The sequence below is a fragment of the Plecotus auritus genome (assembly GCF_963455305.1).
Source record: "Plecotus auritus genome assembly, chromosome: 15".
NCBI lineage: Eukaryota > Metazoa > Chordata > Mammalia > Chiroptera > Vespertilionidae > Plecotus > Plecotus auritus.
The window spans coordinates 5,264,086-5,282,361 of NC_137781.1; the positions used below are offsets into that span (position 1 = coordinate 5,264,086).

General features: G+C 52.7%; 1 protein-coding gene across 3 annotated transcripts in view; it reads left to right on the forward strand.

The window, feature by feature from the left end:
- Window positions 1-18,256, forward strand: part of TTC23 (tetratricopeptide repeat domain 23) — a 29,111-nt gene extending 10,855 nt beyond the window's left edge. For 2 of the 3 annotated variants that reach the window (XM_080651631.1, XM_080651632.1), the window contains exons 7-11: window positions 2,364-2,469; window positions 7,084-7,211; window positions 7,677-7,826; window positions 15,552-15,634; window positions 16,952-18,256. In XM_080651631.1, coding sequence (XP_080507757.1) covers window positions 2,364-2,469; window positions 7,084-7,211; window positions 7,677-7,826; window positions 15,552-15,634; window positions 16,952-17,069 — 585 coding nt within the window. In that variant the 3' untranslated portion in view covers window positions 17,070-18,256. Of the gene's footprint in view, window positions 1-2,363; window positions 2,470-7,083; window positions 7,212-7,676; window positions 7,827-11,280; window positions 11,404-15,551; window positions 15,635-16,951 lie in introns of all 3 variants that reach the window. The other variant, XM_080651630.1, reaches the window with a different exon arrangement.
- The last annotated feature ends 20 nt before the right edge of the window (window positions 18,257-18,276 follow it).

Sequence of the window (18,276 nt, forward strand, 5' to 3'; positions counted from 1 at the left end):
CACCGGCACCCAGCGACTTCCCTTCCAGCTACTGCCCCGGGGATTCCCAGCTCCGTCTTGCTCTTAGCCGCGGTCCCCCCGCTGCCCCGCTGCCCCTGTGGTGTGTGCGGCCCTGAAAAGCTTCCCTACAGTGAACCCAGGGCAGAATCACAAAATGATTCCGTTGGCATGTGGAGCGGGGCAGGCTCGCCTCTCGCTCTCTTCCTCTCCCCAGAGCCTGACCACGAGACCCCTTGACCCCATCCCTGTGGCTCCTGCTGTCCTCACTTACAGGGAGTTGCTTTCCGGGGCGCCTGCTGTTTGAAAAGCATCTCCAGTCGGCCCTTCAGGCCAGATGGGGCGCGGGGGGAGGGGGTGGTAACTAATCGGGGCGTTGCCAAGACCACTTTCTCCCATTTGTTTCTCTCCTTTAATAACAAAAGCAGTTCCAAGACGAGGGACGTTATTAGCATTTAAGAATACGAAATTCTGGTGGTTCTAACAGCAATGAGAGTCATGACCAGCAGCCTTATGTGGAGGAGTCCCTATCGTAAAAAGTCTAGAGCTTCCGCCCGCTGCCCAGCCGGTGCGGCTCAGCGGTTGAGCATTGACCCTTGAGCCAGAGCCAGGAGGTCACGGTTCGATTCCCGGTCAGGGCACACGCCCGGGTTGCGGGCTCGGTCCCCAGTGTGGGGCGTCCAGGAGGCAGCCGATCCATGATTCTCTCTCATCGTTGATGTCTCCCTCTCTCTCTCCCCTTCTCTCTTCCTCTCTGAAATCAATAAAAACAGGTTTTTTAAAAAAGTGTGTGTATATATATATATAGTGTGCAGCTTAAATATCAGTTATTCATATGCTTGGCCTTTTGTTTCTCTCCTTGAAACGCGTGGGGTTTTGGTCTCTGTTCTGGCGATTTATTGAGCGCTGCCTGCCCTCTCACGGCAGCGCATGGCGTGACTTGGTGTTTTCTGTCTGTTTCTTCCTGTACCGCCCTGCTTTCTGGCCCACACGTGTCCTGTAGCAGGCCATCTGTAAGTACCTGTGTATCGGGTGAATGGACACATGTGACTCATAGGCATTTGTAAACCCCCCCCCCCCCCCCCCGCTGATAGGCAGGCGAGAAGTGACTTGACCGTTTCGTCCACGCATGTGCTTCACATGTTTATCCTTGAAGTGATGCACTTTGTGTTTGCTTGCAAGGGTTAATGATTGCTCTGTGCCCCCTCCTCCCCCCCGGATGGCGGGGTTGTGTTTCCCCCGAAGGAGTTTAAAAACCGGTTGGCTGTATTTTTAAGGACTGAGCTGTGCTCTGTGCCTGGTCCGCTCTCCCCGCCCCGCTGGCAGAGAAGGCTGGCAGATGGGCTCCCTGGGCAAGGCATGGGGCGGGACCCAGGTTTCTGTGGGGGAGGCTGCTGACACGGGGGGTGGGGGAACCCCCGTGCTGAGCCGACCAGTGGGTGCAGGGTCTGGGCTTGCTCACTTCCTCTGCACAGCACTGCGCCCCCCCCCCCCCTTTTTCTTTTTAAATCCTCACCTGAGGATATTTTTTCTATTGATTATTCTAGAGAGTGGAAGGGAAGGAGGAGAGAGATGTAAGTGGGGCGGGGGGGGGGCAGGGGGAGACACATCAACATGAGAGAGACACTGATTGGTTGCCTCCTGCACTTGCCCCTCCTGGGGCTGGGGAGCCTGCAACCCAGATATGTGCCCGTGACCAGGAATTGAACCCACTGTCCTTTCGTCCCAGGGTTGATGCTCTTAACCACTGAGCAACACCCTCTAGGGCAGGACTGACCCTTTTATTTTATTTATTTATTTTTAAATATATTTTATTGATTTTTTACAGAGGAAGGGAGAAGGATAGAGAGTTAGAAATATCCATGAGAGAGAAACATCGATCAGCTGCCTCCTGCACACCTCCTACTGGGGATGTGCCCACAACCAAGGTACATGCCCTTGACCGGAATCGAACCTGGGACCCTTCAGTCCGCAGGCTGATGCTCTATCCACTGAGCCACACCGGTTAGGGCTGCACTGACCCTTTTAAATCCATCTCCTTCCTCCTGGAGACCCTCCCACCTCCTCTGCTGACCCCCCTCTCCTAGGAGCAGAGCCTTTGCAATAATTTGCTTACCGATGGGCCCTGGCCTCTGGCCGCAGCCGCGAATCATCGGGACTCAGTGGCCAGTGCTTTTCCCCTCCCCCCACACAGCGCTTTTAAAATCCATCGCTCCCAGAGTAGATCCGTTGCTTCCACCTCCATCACGTTGTCCAGCTGGCTAGCACGTTCCTTGGCCTCCTGCTTATCGCCACAAGAACAGTGAGTTCCCTGGCGCTGCTGCCAAGCATGGAAACCAGCCTGCTTCTTCTTCCCACGGCGACAGGCGCATCTCATCGTCCTGAGCAGAGAGCCGTCCGGAGAGGAGGCAGCGGAGTCCGCACACTGTGTCGCCCGCGCCGCCGTGGCTTCCGGGAGGCCCGAGCACCACGGTGAGAGCCAGCCTTCCGTGGGTGGGTGGGTGGGTGGGTGGCGGGCGCTGCCTGCTGCCTGCTGCCCGCCTGGCCTGCACGCGTCTGGGCTTCGGGGATGGGCAGGTGGACGGAGCTGTGATGCAGGCCCTGCGGGGAGTGGCCGAGGCGTTCTCCAAGCGTCTTAGCATCCCCAGGTCCTTAGATGTCTCCCTGTGCGGCCTCCCTCAGTCTTTGGTTTTCAAATCCGGAGAATCTGCACCCGAACGCAGGGAGCAAAGAGCCCGAGGGAACCCGGGCTGGGCGCCCAGGGAAGCTGCTCTGCTCTCAGAGGTGATCAGTTTTTATTTTTGTTTATTTTTAAATGTATTTTTATTGATTTCAGAGAGGAAGGGAGAGAGAGAGCGATAGTAACATCCATGATGAGACAGTGGTAGTAACATCATTGTCTCTCTCACATCGATGTTTCTCCCTCCCTCCCTCTAAAATCCAGTGGAAAAAATAACCTCGGGCAAGTCTTAACAACAACAAGAAAGTTAAGGCCAATAAATAGAAGGCAAAAATAAAAAGGAGTAATTAATGAGGGAAAAAATCTCCTTCGGGGAATCTTCCCCAGCCTGCTTGCTGATTGCCCGTGCAAGGCATTGCCCTCTGGTGAAAAAAAAAATGTCACTGGCCCACTAATCCCCTTGCCCCGAGCCTTCCCCGCGTTCCTTATGCAGACAGCACTGCCCTGGAAGCCAGGCGGGACCCCGATTGCATAAGGCCTCCCTCGGCAGGCCCCCCGGAATGCACGAACCGGAGCCAGGCCGGCTTCCCAGGGCCGCCGCTGACAAACTTGGTATCAACAGCTCTCCCAGCCCCGCCTGCCAGGGGGTCAGGGCTCTTAACTCCTCGCGAAGGATGTGGAGATGAAGTGGGCGGAAGCCAAGTCCATGTCAGTGTAAACCCTCCGGAGGCCCAGCACGGGCGGCCTTGTTTGGAAGTGGCCCCATCGGCCGCCGGGCTCCAGGGGGCCGGGCAGCGCCGGGCACATCCAAACGGAACGGGCTCTGCCCCCTCCGAGCCTCGGGGGCGGGGGTGGGTCCCTGGCTCTGTGGACTGGACTCATGAGCGTGGGGTGCATTCTTTTTTGTTGTTTTTTTTTTTTTTTTAAATCCTCACCCGAGGATATTTTTCCATTGATTTTTATAGAGGGGGGAGAGAGAGGGAAAGACAGAAACGTCGATGCAAGAGAAACACATCGATTGGTTGCCTTCTGCACGTGCCCCGACCAGAGCCCGGGCGAGGGAGGGGCCTGCAACCGAGGTACGTGCCCTTGACCGGAATCGAACCCGGGATCCTTCGGTCCACAGGCCGACGCTCTGTCCACTGAGCCAAACTGGCCAGGGCTGGGGTGCATTCTTGAGGTACAGCTCCCTACGCACCTACATGTTCCCGACCCCCACATGGCCCTAGCCCAGCGGTCGGCAAACTGCGGCTCTGTTGACTAATGAGTTTGCCGACCGCTGGCCTAGCCTCTCCCACACTTGGCACAGTAGGCGGGAAATATGTGAGTATCAGGACCGCGGCCCTGGATCTTGACGACGTCTCCTCCTTTCACCGTACACACGCCTCCCTTTTCTCCACTCTCCCTCCTGGGCCTGCCTTCTCCCTGCCCCAGGCTGGGCCCGTTCCCTGCTGGTGGGTTACTGATGCTCCTTGCGTCCCGTGTGCCCTAGAGAAACCGGAAGTCGGGCAGCCCCTGGCGTCCTCGTGCGCACAGCTCCCATGGGCTCCTGACAGGTGACAGGGCCACCTGGGAGCAGCCTCCGTCAGGTGTCCTTCACCTCTTCCCGTGGCCCTCCTGAGCTGCCCTGCTGCTGGACACCCGTGGAAGCCAGTACTGGCCACACCCCCCACCTCTCTCCTCTCCTCCTCCTCCCTCCCCTCTCCTTCCTGCCTCCCCGGCCTCCCCACCCTCTTGACACCCCTGTGCTCTGAGAGGGCCTTCCTCAGCTCCTCCTCAGGGCCCACCTCTCATAGAATGCCCAGCCAGCCCAAGCCTGGCCTGCCTCTGAGCTCCCCAAGCACATGTCAGCATCCACATATGTCTTTAAAATATATTTTTATTGATTTCAGAGAGGAAGGGAGAGAGAGAGAGAGAGAGATACGCCCATGATGAGAGAGAATCATGGATCAGCTGCCTGCTGCACGCCCCACACTGGGTGGGGATCGAGCCACGCCCCACCCCAGCCCTGTGATGCCCTCCGGGCACGCCCAGCAGGATCTTAGTGGGTTCAGTCCGCTTGCTGGGTGCCGGTGCTCCTCGGGGTTCATGCCAAGCTGGCTCTAAGACTTTCCATTTTCCAATTCCCTGGGGTCCTTCATGCTTTAGTACAGAGTGCAGTCTTTCCCAAGACCATCACAAAAGATCATTGTTGCCCGGTACACACAGGCCTCCCTTTAAGTGCACGCTGTCCAGAGAGTTACAGGAATTGTTGCTGTTTTAATCTGTTTTTTAAAACATATTTTAATTGATGTCAGAGAGGAAGGGAGAGGGCGAGAGAGAGATAGAAACATCCATGATGAGAGAGAATCATTGATCCGCTGCCTCCTGCCTGCCCCCTACGTGGGGATGGAGTCCACAACCCGGGCACGTGCCCTGACAGGGAATCGAACCCTGACCTCCAGGTTCCCAGGTTGATGCTCAACCACTGAGCCATGCCGGCCGGGCTACAGGAATTGGTTTTAATTAAAGCCTCCTGCCCCGCTGGGTGCCGAGTCGTGACCCTGTATTCCTCATGCTCTCTGAGTGAGGTCACACAGACGGAACAGGGTCTGACGGGCCGTGAGGGGACCTTACACCGCCCTGTCCACGGGGCCGTGCCTCCTCCCTCGCCCTGACCCGCAGGCAGCCTGACCGTTCCATGGGAGTGAAAACGGGAGATTGATGGCCTTGACCCGTGCCCCGAGGGCTCAGGTTTACAGCTAAGCCATGTTCCTCTGCTTTAGAAAGTGACTCATCCGCTGCCCCGGCCAGGGCGTCGGGTTGCTGAGGATTCTAGAAGAGGTGTTTTGTTGGTGGTGGTGGTGTTTTTCTAGGGAGGGTTGTGTTTGTTTAAAATATTTTTAAAGTATGTCTTTATTGATTTCAGAGAGGGAAGGAGAGGGAGAGAGAGATAGAAACATCAATGATAAGAGAAAATCATCCATCAGCTGCCTCCTGCACGCCCCCTACTGGGCATTGAACCCGCAACCAGGAATCGAACCGGCGACCTCTTGGTTCCTGGGTGGACGCTCAACCGCTGAGCCACACCAGCCGGGAAAGATCCTTACCCTTCAAGAAGGGCTTGGTTCCGTACTTTGGTTCATTTCCAATTAGAAAACAGAACTCTCCAGCATACTCCACTCGTTGATTTTGAGACATGGAATGTTGATGTCGGTAATGCCTTCAGAGCCAGCAGAAAAAAATGCCACATCATGCCCCGTTCACTGTCATCCGATCATCAACGCAGGCAAAGTGAATACAGAGTTTGAGCATTAAATTGCGATGAGTCAGCTGCAAGTAAAAGGGAAGGAATACTTTCCAGGCAGTAGAATTTTCTCCTACCAAGAGAAAAACAAAGTGGAGTAATACTCTAGAAATGCACAGACACCACCACCCCCCACATTGGCTCAGTGGATAGAGCGTCGGTCCTCGGACTAAAGGGTTCCAGGTTGGATTCCCGGTCAAGTGCACGGATCTCGGTTGCAGGCTCCATCCCCGGCCGGGGTCAGAGTGCATGCAGAAGGCAACTAATTGATGTGTCTCTCTCACATCGATGTTTCTCTGTCTCTGTCACCTTCCCTTCCACTCTCTCTAAAATTCAATGGAAGAAATATCCTCGGGTGAGGATTAACAAAAAAGAAAAGAAAAGAAAGAGGAGTCTCTTTAATCAGCCTGCAGACTGGCCAATATCTTGCGTTACCGCATCCCCGGGAGAGCTGATGCCTGAAAAAAGTGAGGAAAGTAAATGGCTGTATCCTTCTGCGATCAAATCTTTTCTGATGACATAGGCAGCTGAACGGGCCAACGACAGTCTCCTCAACAGGGTTCAGGGTTCTCTTACCCGAGCTTATTATTTTCAAACTAGAGGCCCGTTGCAGGAAGATTCCTGCAATAGGGCTTCCTGCAGCTGTCTGCTTCCCTCCCTTCTCCCCCGCCCCGCCCGTTTCCCTCCCTTCTCCCCCACCCCGCCCGTTTCCCTCCCTTCTCCCCCACCCCGCCTGCTTCCCTCCCTTCTCCCCCACCCCACCTGCTTCCCTCCCTTCTCTGCCCATTTCCCTCCCTTCTCCCCCGCCCCGCCTGCTTCCCTCCCTTCTCCGCAGCCCCACTTGCTTCTCCGCAGCTTCACTCCCTTCTGCAACGCTTGGCTTCCTTGTACGCTATCTTCAGTCTTCGCTCTACTCCTGGATATGCAAATTAACCGCCATCTTGGTTGGGTTAATTTGCATACTCCTGATTGGGCATGGCTTGTTGGTATAGCGGAGGTACGGTCAATTTGCATATTACTCTTAGATAGGATAGTCCACCGCCCCTACAAGCGTCTCTGTGGCTTCCATTTCAAGTCCGCGAGCCGTTTTCACAGTTGTTGTCACGATGCTTTGCTTCAGATGTGGCTGAGCGGTACTTCCGAGAGAGCCTGGCTCACCTGAAGGATGCGGAAGGGATGGGGAAAGCCAAGTTTCTCTCGGTTCAAGATGAATATTGCCATTTTCTGCAAGGCGCTGGGCAAGAAGAGGTGAGTGAGTTTGGGCCACAGTTGGCTGGTTATCTGCATGGGCGACCCAGTTGATACCCAAAGGGCTACACAACCTCCTCACTCTGCGAGCATCCAGTAGCGTCTACCTTGTGCAAGGCATGGATGAGTGAGGCCATGTGGCCACTGTCAGGCAGTGCGTAACATCATTTTCTTTCTTTTTTAATATATATATATTTTTTATTTCAGAGAAGAAGGAAGAGGGAGAGAGTGAGAGAGAGAAACATCAATGATGAGAAAGAATCATTGATCGGCTGCCTCCCGCACGCCCCCTACTGGGGATCGAGCATGTGCCCTGACTGGCAATCGAACCCTGCCCTCCTGGTTCCTTGGTCCACGCTTGACCCCTGAGCCACGCCCTCAAGGCTACCTCATTTTCTTAATGGGCACTGATCTTCATCAGCGTTTGAACATTTTTAAACAGACAGCTTTGTGTCCCTTTCACAGAGAGCGACCTCGATCCTGAGGGAGTCCCTGGAGGCCAAAGTGGGGGTGTTCGGTGACCTCAGTCCCGAGGTGGCAGAGACCTACCGGCTCCTGAGTGGCGCCGACCTGGCGCAGGGGAACCACAGCGGGGCCCACAAGAAACTGAACAAGGTAAACCTGGAGCCGACGCTAATGCAGAGAGAAGCCCTCCCCCCTCCCTCCCTCCCTCCCAACGGGTCATCTTCTCTCCCTCCCCATGCTCTCTTTATTTTTATATTTTTTTAAATATACTTTGATTGATTTCTGAGAGGGAGGGAGAGGGAGAGAGAAAGAAACATCAATGATGAGAGAATTGTGCATCAGCTGCCTCCTGCACGATCCCACTGGGGATCGAGCCCACAACCCGGGCAGGTGCCCTGACCGGGAATTGACCCATCAACCACTGAGCCACACCAGTCAGGCCACCATGCTCTTTTTAAATGGACCTTTCTAAGTGGTTTATTTAGGAAAGGTGACTTCACTTTGACAGTTAATCTAAACTAACACTTTTTCGGTAAAAGCTACAGTAATCCTCTTATACAAATATGTATATATCTTTTACTGAATTATCAATTATTTTTGCCATGTAAAAACATTTTTAACTTTTATGGAGTGCAATTTATCTATCTTTTATTTTATTGTACTCTTTATGTGCACACAGTTTATAGAGGAATTTTTTTGCGTTCTTCTAGTACTTAGATATTTAGTTCTTTTTTATTTGAATGTATTGGGGTGACATTGGTTAATAAAATTATATAAGTTTCAGGGGTTCAGTTCTATAACACATCATCTGTATGTTGTACTGTGTGGTCACCCTGAGTCAAGTCTCTTTCCATCACCAATTTCTTCCTGAGTTTGGAGTTCATTTGCGTGGATGGTGTGAGGTACAGATCTAATGTTATTTACTTTTTTCTAAATGGCTACCCAGTTGTCCAGCACCGTTTTGTTAAAGAGCCCAGTGGTCTGAGATAACACCTTCACCATGTGCCACATTTCCACAAGAACTGGAGTCTGTTTCTGGATTTCTCTTCTGCTCTACTGGCGGCTTTGTTTGCGTAAATGCCAGTTCCTCGTTGGTTTTAAATTGAGAGATTTCATAGCATGGTTCAATAGGTGGGGGGGCCAGACACCACTCGTGGTTTCTCTGACTCTAGAACATCCGGTTTCCCAGGTATTCTAGCACGTGTTGTTGTTCTTTTTCCTTCCACGTGAATTTTAGTATTAACGACTTGTCTCGCTAGATAAAAAGTTTGGTGGTGTTTTCTGGAGGATTGTGTTATTTATAAATGACCTTAAGGAGCACTGACATCTGAATGGTATGGAGTCATTTTACTCAAGAGCAAGGATGTCATTCTACTGGTTGATGTCCACTTTTGCATCATGTAGGCCCGTTTTTAAAGTGTCCCTTTATCCTGGGTTTTGCACATTTCTTACCAGGTTGATTTCTAAGCATTTTATTTCTTTTTTTTTAATATATTTTATTGATTTTTTACAGAGAGGGATAGAGTTAGAAACATCGATGGGAGAGAAACATCGATCAGCTGCCTCCTGCACACCTCCCACTGGGGATGTGCCCGCAACCAAGGTACATGCCCTTGACCGGAATCAAACCTGGGACCCTTCAGTCCGCAGGCCGATGCTCTATCCAGTGAGCCAAACCAGTTAGGGCCATTTTATCTTCTTTAATACTGTTGTCTATGGAGTTGTATCCGCTGTCATGTGTATGTGACTGGTCATTTTTGTGTATGTGAAGACGACTGGTTTCTCGATGTGGATTTTATATGCTGGGCCTGCTTGCTGAATGCTTTTCCTGCCTGAGTTCATTGGAGCCTTCTCTCCGGTTTCCAGGGCATGTCCTGTCACATCATCTGCAAATCGTTTTCCTTTCTGTTTTCAGCTCTGGTGGCGCTGCCTGATTTCTCTTGGCTAACCGCACCGGTTCCTACCTCCAGGACGATAGTGATGGTAGTGGAGGTAGTAGGCGCCCTTGTCTTGTCCTGATCTTAGTGGACATGCCTCCAGTGATTCTTCCCTTAGTGGATGCTGGCTTTGGGACTGCGGTTTCTATATTTTTATCATGTTAAGGAAGTAGACATCATGTGGTTTGTGGTGTGTTTTGTTTTTGTTTTTTTAATTAGAAATAAGTGTTGAATTTTATCACATGTTTTTTCAGCATCGGTGGATAATCAGATGACTCTTCTTAGATCACTTAATATGGTATATTTTATTCTAGTATTAAACCAGCCTTGCATTCCTGGAATAAATGTGCGTGGTTATATTGAATTATATTCTTAATATGAGGTAGATTCTGCCTGCTAATATTTATTTTACGATTTTTGCACCAATATTTATAAGTGGTATTTAAGTGTCAATGTTATATTTGCTTCATAAAAATAATTTGGAAGCTTACCTTTATTTTCTTTTTGTAACTTTTTTATTGAATGTATTGGGGTGACGTTGTTTAATAAAATTATGTAGGTTTCAGGGGTCCGGTTCTATAATGCATCATGTCTGTATTGTATTGTGTGTTCACCACCCCACATCGGGGCTCCTTCCTTACCTTTATTGTCTGTGCGCTGAAGGAATTTATGCAGCGTTAAAACGATCGGGTGTTTGAAGTTTTGTACTTCCTGTGGAACTCTTTAGGCGTGGTGCTTCTGTTAGGGGGAAATTCCGTGACAGTTTTCTCTGTTGTATAAAAGCTTGATTTGTTGAAGCTTTTGATCTTTAATGGGGTCATTTTGGTGTATTTTTCTAGGTAATTATCTATTTCATTTACATTTTCAGATTGATTTGCATAGAGACTTGCAACATAGTCTCATGAATTTTTTAAATTTCTATTTTTTAAATAGTCACATTCCCACTGTAACCTCTTAGTTTTACATTTGTATTTCTCTCTCTCTTTTTTTTTTTTTTTTTTCTGGTCTGGGTTGGGGGGAGTAGGGAGAGGTTTAGGGAAGGGTGTTTAATAAGTAGTCCTGAAAAAGAGGGTAGCCTGGGGAGACCAGCATCCCCAGGTTGGAAATGGGGTGGAAGAGGAGGCGGGGGGTGGGGTTGGAGAGTACAACCCATTGAAGAAGCAGAGAGTGACTAGGGAGGACTCTGTCGGGGGCACCGGGAAGACAGGGCAGGGCTCGGGGCGGAGTTCCTAGGTTAAGGGGCTGAGACTTGATCCTTTAGTGACTGTCCCAGCGATGGGCTCTGAGGCCGAATCCAGCCCACTCCCGGCTTTCCTATGGCCCACGAGTTTACTCTTTCATTCACTTCTTTTTTATATATATTTTATTGATTTCTGAGAAGAAGGGAGGGGGAGAGTGAGAGAGAAACATCAGTGATGAGAGAGAGCATCATGGATCGGCTGCCTCTTGCACAGCCCCTACTAGGAGTCGGGCCCACAACCCGGGCATGTGCCCTGACCGGGAATCAAACCGTGACCTCCTGGATCTTAGGTCAGCGCTCAACCACTGAGCCACACCAGCCGGGCTGGCCCACAGGTTTAAAATGGTTCCTACCGCCCTGCCGGCTGTGGAGGGGGATCCTGCCGCGCACCCATGATGCATCTGTCCTCTGAACATTTGTGTTGCAGTTGTCCTGGAGAAAGATGATGGTAGCTTGCTCCAAGACAGTGGCCAGGGGATGGAGCAGAGTCATGGGGGAGTCGAGGGGTGTCGATAAGGATAGAGAGCTCACGGCGCTTGGCAACGCAGAGGTGAGGAGTGAGGGCGCGGCCAGGACGGCACCCAGGCTTCCCAGGCACGGGGAGAGCAGCGGAGTGGGTGGCAGCGCCTGCCCCCCCCCCCCTTTCTCACTCATCTCCATGTCCCTCCTTGTTCCCGCCTTACCTGTTTTCCTCTCGTGGGAACCTTCCCGCCCCCTGTGCACAGCTCAGAATCAGGGCTCCTCCAGGTAAGGGAGCTGCAGGGTGTGTGTGCATGTGAGAGAGAGAGAGAGAGAGAGAGAGAGAGAGAGAGAGAGAGAGAGAGATGCACCTGCCTGAAACCACCCCCCCATCACCTCCCCACCTGGTGCTGCTCACCTGGCCGCCCCCCGCCCCATCCTGCGCGTCTCCACTTGAATGTGAGGCTTTACTGACCCAGGTACCCCAGCCACCACCGACGTCCCCCCGGTTTATTCTTTCCCAGCCCGTGTTCCTTTTTTTTTTTTTTAATTTATTTATTTTATTTATTTATTTTTTTTATTTAAAAGAAAAATTTTTTTAAAATTTATTTATTTAAGATTCACCTGGATACCCAGGATCTCAGGGTTTTGTCCACTTAAAGAAAAGAGAGAAACTCCCCTCGAGGCTGGTTTCCAACGGGGGCCTCCCTGGAGGAATCGGGAAAGCCCAGAAAACCCTCCCCGTGGCGGGCGGTGGTCTGCCGCAGGGGCCTGGGGCCCCTTAGACTTCACGCAGAGAGACGTGCGCAGCGCCTGGCGCCCAGTCAGCCCCGTTAACCTTCGCTGGCTTTGTCTCCACCGGGTCAGTGTCCACGTCGAGGTCTTTGTCGAAAGAATCGAAGTGCGTCCTTCGCACCCAGAGCTCAAGCCCATTTCCCCAAGAGCAGCCGAACATTTAAAAACCCAGCGTCTGGTTCTCAGCGTCGCGTGGCTACCCCGCGTCGTAAAAACACTTCCCGGGAAAAGCCTGGAAGGGGTCGTGTCGCGTTAGAAGACAAACCACTTCCGTTCCGGGACGGACTGGCGTTTCCTGTCTTGGCATCTGGTACGGCCGGGCCCCCACCCCCGGGTGCTGTCGTCACACAGGGATGACACGGGGGCTGGGGTGTTTCTCTCCCGGCTGATACCGTGAGCATCTCTCACGTCATCTAGAACTTGGAGCACATCTGCTTAGTGAGGATAAGTAGCCCTTTAAAAAAAAAAAATCCATTAATTCCAGGAAGACAAGAGTCCGGATCGGGGTGGAGGAGGTGGGAGGGAGCTGGGGCTCACCTCTCTCTGGACTGGTTCTTGGAAAGGGCCGTTTTATCCGGCCACGGTCCACGCGCCCTCCTAAGGCAGTGCCCACCGGGAAACCGGTGAGCGCCCAAGGTCAGGGGTAGAGGAGGCGAGAATTGGTAGAAGAATACCAGCTGCCTGCTCCTTCTCGGGGGTGGGCGCCTGAGCTCACTGTTTGCTAGAAGACGTAAAACGTGACCCCCAGGGGGTGCCCGCTCCTGCCCCTGCCCGCCCCGTACCAGATGACGGCTACCCTGCACTTGACATCATGCCCACACTGTATCTTACTACGGTTTTCTTTCACGTGTTTTTTTAAGCTTCATATAAATTATATATAAACTGAGCCTATATTATCTATATAATTTGCATTCATCTGCAATTTGCTCTTTTCTGCCTATAATCATGAGATTCATCTACATGGACACACACACACACCCCAAAAATGTGTATGATATCACGCATACACAATCCATGCGCATGTTACAGGTTAGTCGTCCATTAGCCGAGTTACCAAATGGCTCTGTCACTCTCAGTCTGTATAAAGGCGTGCTCGCTCGTTCGTTTCTTTGACGGACCTTGGTGTTTACCATTGTTAGACGATTCGTTGTGCAATCCGACAGGTGAAGGGCGACCTCAGAGCGGTTGTAGGTTGTTTCTGGTTACCTGTGAGCTTGAACATGCTTATCCGCTGTTCTGTTTTTCAAGGTCTTTGAATAACCCTTTCAGATCTTACGATCACTTTTCCGTAGGGAGGTTGTGTTCGTTTCTCTCATTACCTTGTGGGAGTTCTTGATCTATTCTGCATGCTAATCCTTTCTCCGCTTTGTGAAGTGTTCCGCTCCGTATACTTTGCTTAAGGTGAATTTTGGTGCATAAAGGTTTTGAGTTTTGACTGTTCAATGTAGTTACATTTTATCAATCGAATCTTTCGGTTTGTCCAGATCTTGTCCAAGAACTACATCTGCATAAAGGTCGGCTCCAGTATTTTCACCTAAAAGTTCCAAGTTTTGCATTTCTTCTTTCGCTCTTCCATCAGCCCGGGAGTCCCTGCTGGGCTTGGCATTTCCTTCCAGTTCCACCCATTGACGAGTTCAGCTCTCCCTCACCGACCCCTCAAGGTCCCTTCTCTTCTGTCATCTGTCACGTGTTGGGCTCTGCCATGTCCCATTGGTCTACTTGTCTGCCCAGGATGGGAACGCACTGCCTGCATTACTAGAGGTTCATAAAGGTGGTGACGGGAAAGCAGCTTCCGCCACCTCGTTCTTCTTCAAAATTACTTGGCCCGTTGGGGGCACAAATGGAATCTTTATCTTCCCCTTGAGTTTTCCCTGGCCAGGTGCAAGCAGTCAAATGGCAGGACAAGAAGCAGAATAAAGCTGAATATTTAACTCCTCAATAAATGACTCCCTGGGAAATGGCTGTGTAGTGATGATGACAGAAAGCTCATAGAAAATAGAACAGTAGTTTATTGATTTTGAGAGAGAGAGGAAGGGAGAAGAGAGACTCATCGCTGTGAGAGAGTGTAATGTAACACGGATCGGCTGCCTCCTGCACACCCCCCACGGGGGATCGAGCCCACAACCCGGGCATGTGCCCTGATCTGGGAATCGAACCAGCAACTTCTGGGTGCACAGGGCGACGCCCAACCAACTGAGCCACGCTGGGCAGGGCACAAAGCTTTTTATTTTAACTAGTCTGGGCTATAGCAAGGGTCATTCAAAACAGAACTGGACACCATCCTCTCATGAATACCAATCCTCTTGCCTTTATGTTTAAAAATAGTTCTTTTGAAACATGTTTTTGCATACAGGTTGTCACAGGGTTCTATAACAGTGCTAGAGCTCTACACTTGTTTCCAGGATCCCGCGGAACATCCAAGTTGAAGGTCAGACGGTCCCTAGCATTCATAGTGAAGGTCAGACAGTCCCTAGCATTCATGTGGAAGGTCCGACTATCCCTAGCATTCATAGTGAAGGTCAGACTGTCCCTAGCATTCATAGTGAAGGTCAGACTGTCCCTAGCATTCATAGTGAAGGTCAGACTGTCCCTAGCATTCATAGTGAAGGTCAGACTATCCCTAGCATTCATAGTGAAGGTCAGACTGTCCCTAGCATTCATAGTGAAGGTCAGACTGTCCCTAGCATTCATAGTGAAGGTCAGACTGTCCCTAGCATTCATAGTGAAGGTCAGACTGTCCCTAACATTCACATGGAAGGTCAGACTGTCCCTAGCATTCACATGGAAGGTCAGACGGTCCCTAGCATTCATATGGAAGGTCAGACGGTCCCTAGCATTCATATGGAAGGTCAGACGGTCCCTAGCATTCATATGGAAGGTCAGACGGTCCCTAGCATTCATATGGAAGGTCAGACGGTCCCTAGCATTCATATGGAAGGTCAGACGGTCCCTAGCATTCATATGGAAGGTCAGACTGTCCCTAGCATTCACATGAAAGGTCAGACAGTCCCTAGCATTCACATGGAAGGTCAGACTGTCCCTGGCATTTGTAGTGAAGGTCAGATGGTCCCTGGCATTCGTAGTGAAGGTCAGACGGTCCCTGGCATTCGTAGTGAAGGTCAGACGGTCCCTGGCATTCGTAGTGAAGGTCAGACGGTCCCTGGCATTCGTAGTGAAGGTCAGACGGTCCCTGGCATTCGTAGTGAAGGTCAGACGGTCCCTGGCATTCGTAGTGAAGGTCAGACGGTCCCTGGCATTCGTAGTGAAGGTCAGACGGTCCCTGGCATTCGTAGTGAAGGTCAGACGGTCCCTAGCATTCACATGGAAGGTCAGCCAGGGGTCTGTGACTGAAGCAGTCTCTCCCATTCTCGGGAGCCTCGTCCTGCTGCTGCATGCTCTCTGTGACGTTTCCTACCCTCACGATGACTGCTTGGTGTTCTGCAGTGTCTCCAGATTCAGACGCTCTTGTACGGACCGCAGGACAGGCGGACGCTGGCCACCCAGCAGGCCCTGGACGTCCTGTCCAAGTGAGTCGCCGTTCCCTCGCTGTTTCCCTGGGCACCTCACTCCTCGGTCGTCCGGAACCTCCCAGGAAGCCGGTTCTTTGGGGTTCGGGGAACTGTCCGTGCGTGGAAAGCTGTACCAACTTCCTGTTACTCAGACACCACGCAAACCAGCTCCTCGGAAGCCCAGCTGTGAAATACCTTCCTTGCCCGGATCCTGAGGAGGAATTAGCTCTTGAAACAGGAGCTGGGATGCGTCCTCCTGCCGACCAGCCGCCTGCAGGTCACCTGGTCTTGCTGGGGGATGCTGGCTCCCAGCAGTGCCTGGGCCCACGGGAACCTGCCCGGGGCTCCCCGTGCTCCTGGGGTGCCCGTGGGGATGGGAGCCCGAGAGAGAGCCCTCTGACTTCACCCACATCTTCCTTTTCTTTAAGATTTAAATTCTGGTTATATTTTATTTTTTAATGTGTTTTTATTGATTTCAGAGAGGAAGGGAGAGGGAGAGAGAGGAACATCAATGATGAGAGAGAATCATGGATTGGCTGCCTCCTGCACAGCCCCACACTGGGGATCGAACCCGCAACCCGGGCATGTACCCTGACCGGGAATCGAACCGTGACCTCCTGGTTCCTAGGTCGAAGCTCGACCCTGAGCAAAGCCAGCCGGGCCGCCCACCTCTCTCTTAGGAGGCCCCCATTCTGCTGTGGAGGCTCCCCACCTCGCAGAGCCTGTGTTCCCAGAGGGCCGTGGACCAGCGGCCAGATCCCCACTCAGGGAAGCCCCGATTCGGACACAGCCAGAGGGGGCGCTGTTCTGTGCTCCCAGGCCCCTCAGCACAGGGAAGATGAGCCATTAAGGCAGGGGTGGGGAACGTCCGGCCCGCGGGCCACGTAAGGCCCAGGAAATCCTTTGTTCTGGCCCTGCCAAGGTGTTAGGAGTGACTTAATTAAATGCTGGACCCCATGTGGCAGGCTAATGTTGGAGCTGATCATTTTGTATGGCACGTGAAGGATGTTACAAACATCCAGATGGCCCTCGCAGAGAGAAGCCCCCCACCCCTGCACTAAGGCCTCCAGCCAACCTTCCTGCTCCTGTTCTGCTCCATCAAGGAAGGTCGGCTCTCAGCTCCGAGCGAAGGGTCACAGGAATGAGAAAGCTCCAGAAAGCACCTTGCCTTTTAGGTCCCGGAGCCGCGGTTCTCCTCCCACCCGCACCCCCTCCTGAGGCTCCTCCATGAAATCTAACCGGGAGCTGCCAGGCTGTCCCACAGCAGCCAGGGCGGGGGGATGCGGGGCGGGGGTCCGAGGGGAGCCCCACTCATCGCCCTCCGCTTGCTCGCAGGGCCCCTGAGATGGCCACCGTGAAGCTGAGGTCGGCCCCGAGAGCCAGACCGGCCTTCTGCACCGGCGCGGCCCCCCATGCGGCGCCCAGGAGGGCCAGGCCCCACGCGGCGGACTGAGACGCACAGCACCCCAAGGACAGCTGGGCAGGCCCGGGCGCTGGCTACACGCCTCCCCAACCGGGAGGTGGCATCAGCAGGCACCGGTCAAGGCCTCAAGGCGGGCCGTGCTGGCAAGGCGTGGCCTCAGGTGCTCCATAAGCAGTTTCCTTTTTACCTCCGAAGTGGCTCTTCGCGCCAACAAACGCCTTTCCCCATCAGCACGACTGTGGCCCGAGAGCGCCTCGGGAAGGTCAAGGCTTCCCACGCGGGGAGAGACTCGGCATCTCACTGCACGCACAGCCCGCGGCCCCGGTCGGCGGTCCGATTTGGAGCCGTTCAATTCTGGGAAAAGCCCTTTCGTTCGGGAAGGTAATGGGGATGGAGAATAAAACGCTGATTAAAGGCGTCTTGAAGGTGCTGGAGTCAGTATGTGTGGGCGTGCTTCCCCTCCCCCCTACAGCCCCCCCGCCGCGGTCCCCAGGCTGCAGGCTGGTGCTAGGATCACGAGGCTGCCCTCGCCCAGCCCGCTGTGGTTTCATCTGTGACAGGCCACCTCAAGAATCCATGGGGAAACCAAAAAGATCCGAGTGACAGGGTGCAGGGAGGCAGGGTCCCCCGCCCTCCTCAGGCGTGTGACAGCGACCACACACCCCTCTCCCACCCACCCAGCCAGACAGGCCTGTGGCACGAAGGCCGCGTGGGAAGAAGCGGCAAGAGGCAGTCACCACTCGCCGAGCGTCCCATCTGCTGCCACCAGGCTCCCTGGGGGTGACGGTGACCTTCTTACCACAAACGGTCCAGTCCGTATTTGAACACCAGCCACCGGGCCTACGCCCCGTCTGCCACGCCTTCTAGCTCTGTGCTAACGGGTCAAGTCTTGGCTGGATTAAAGAACTGGAGCTTTCCACATGGTTCTGCCGTGGTTCCGGGCCATCATGAAAAGCATGCGTGTGAACACATGTTTTCATTAGCGTTTAAATAGGAAACACAGCCCTAACCGGTGTGGCTCAGTGGATAGAGCGTCAGCCTGCGGACTGAAGGGTCCCAGGTTCGATTCCGGTCAAGGGCATGTACCTTGGTTGCGGGCACATCCCCAGTAGGAGGTGTGCAGGAGGCAGCTGATCGATGTTTCTCTCTCTTCGATGTTTCTAACTCTCTATTATCCCTCTCTCTTCCTCTCTGTAAAAAATCAATAAAATATATTTAAAAATAAAATAAAATAAAT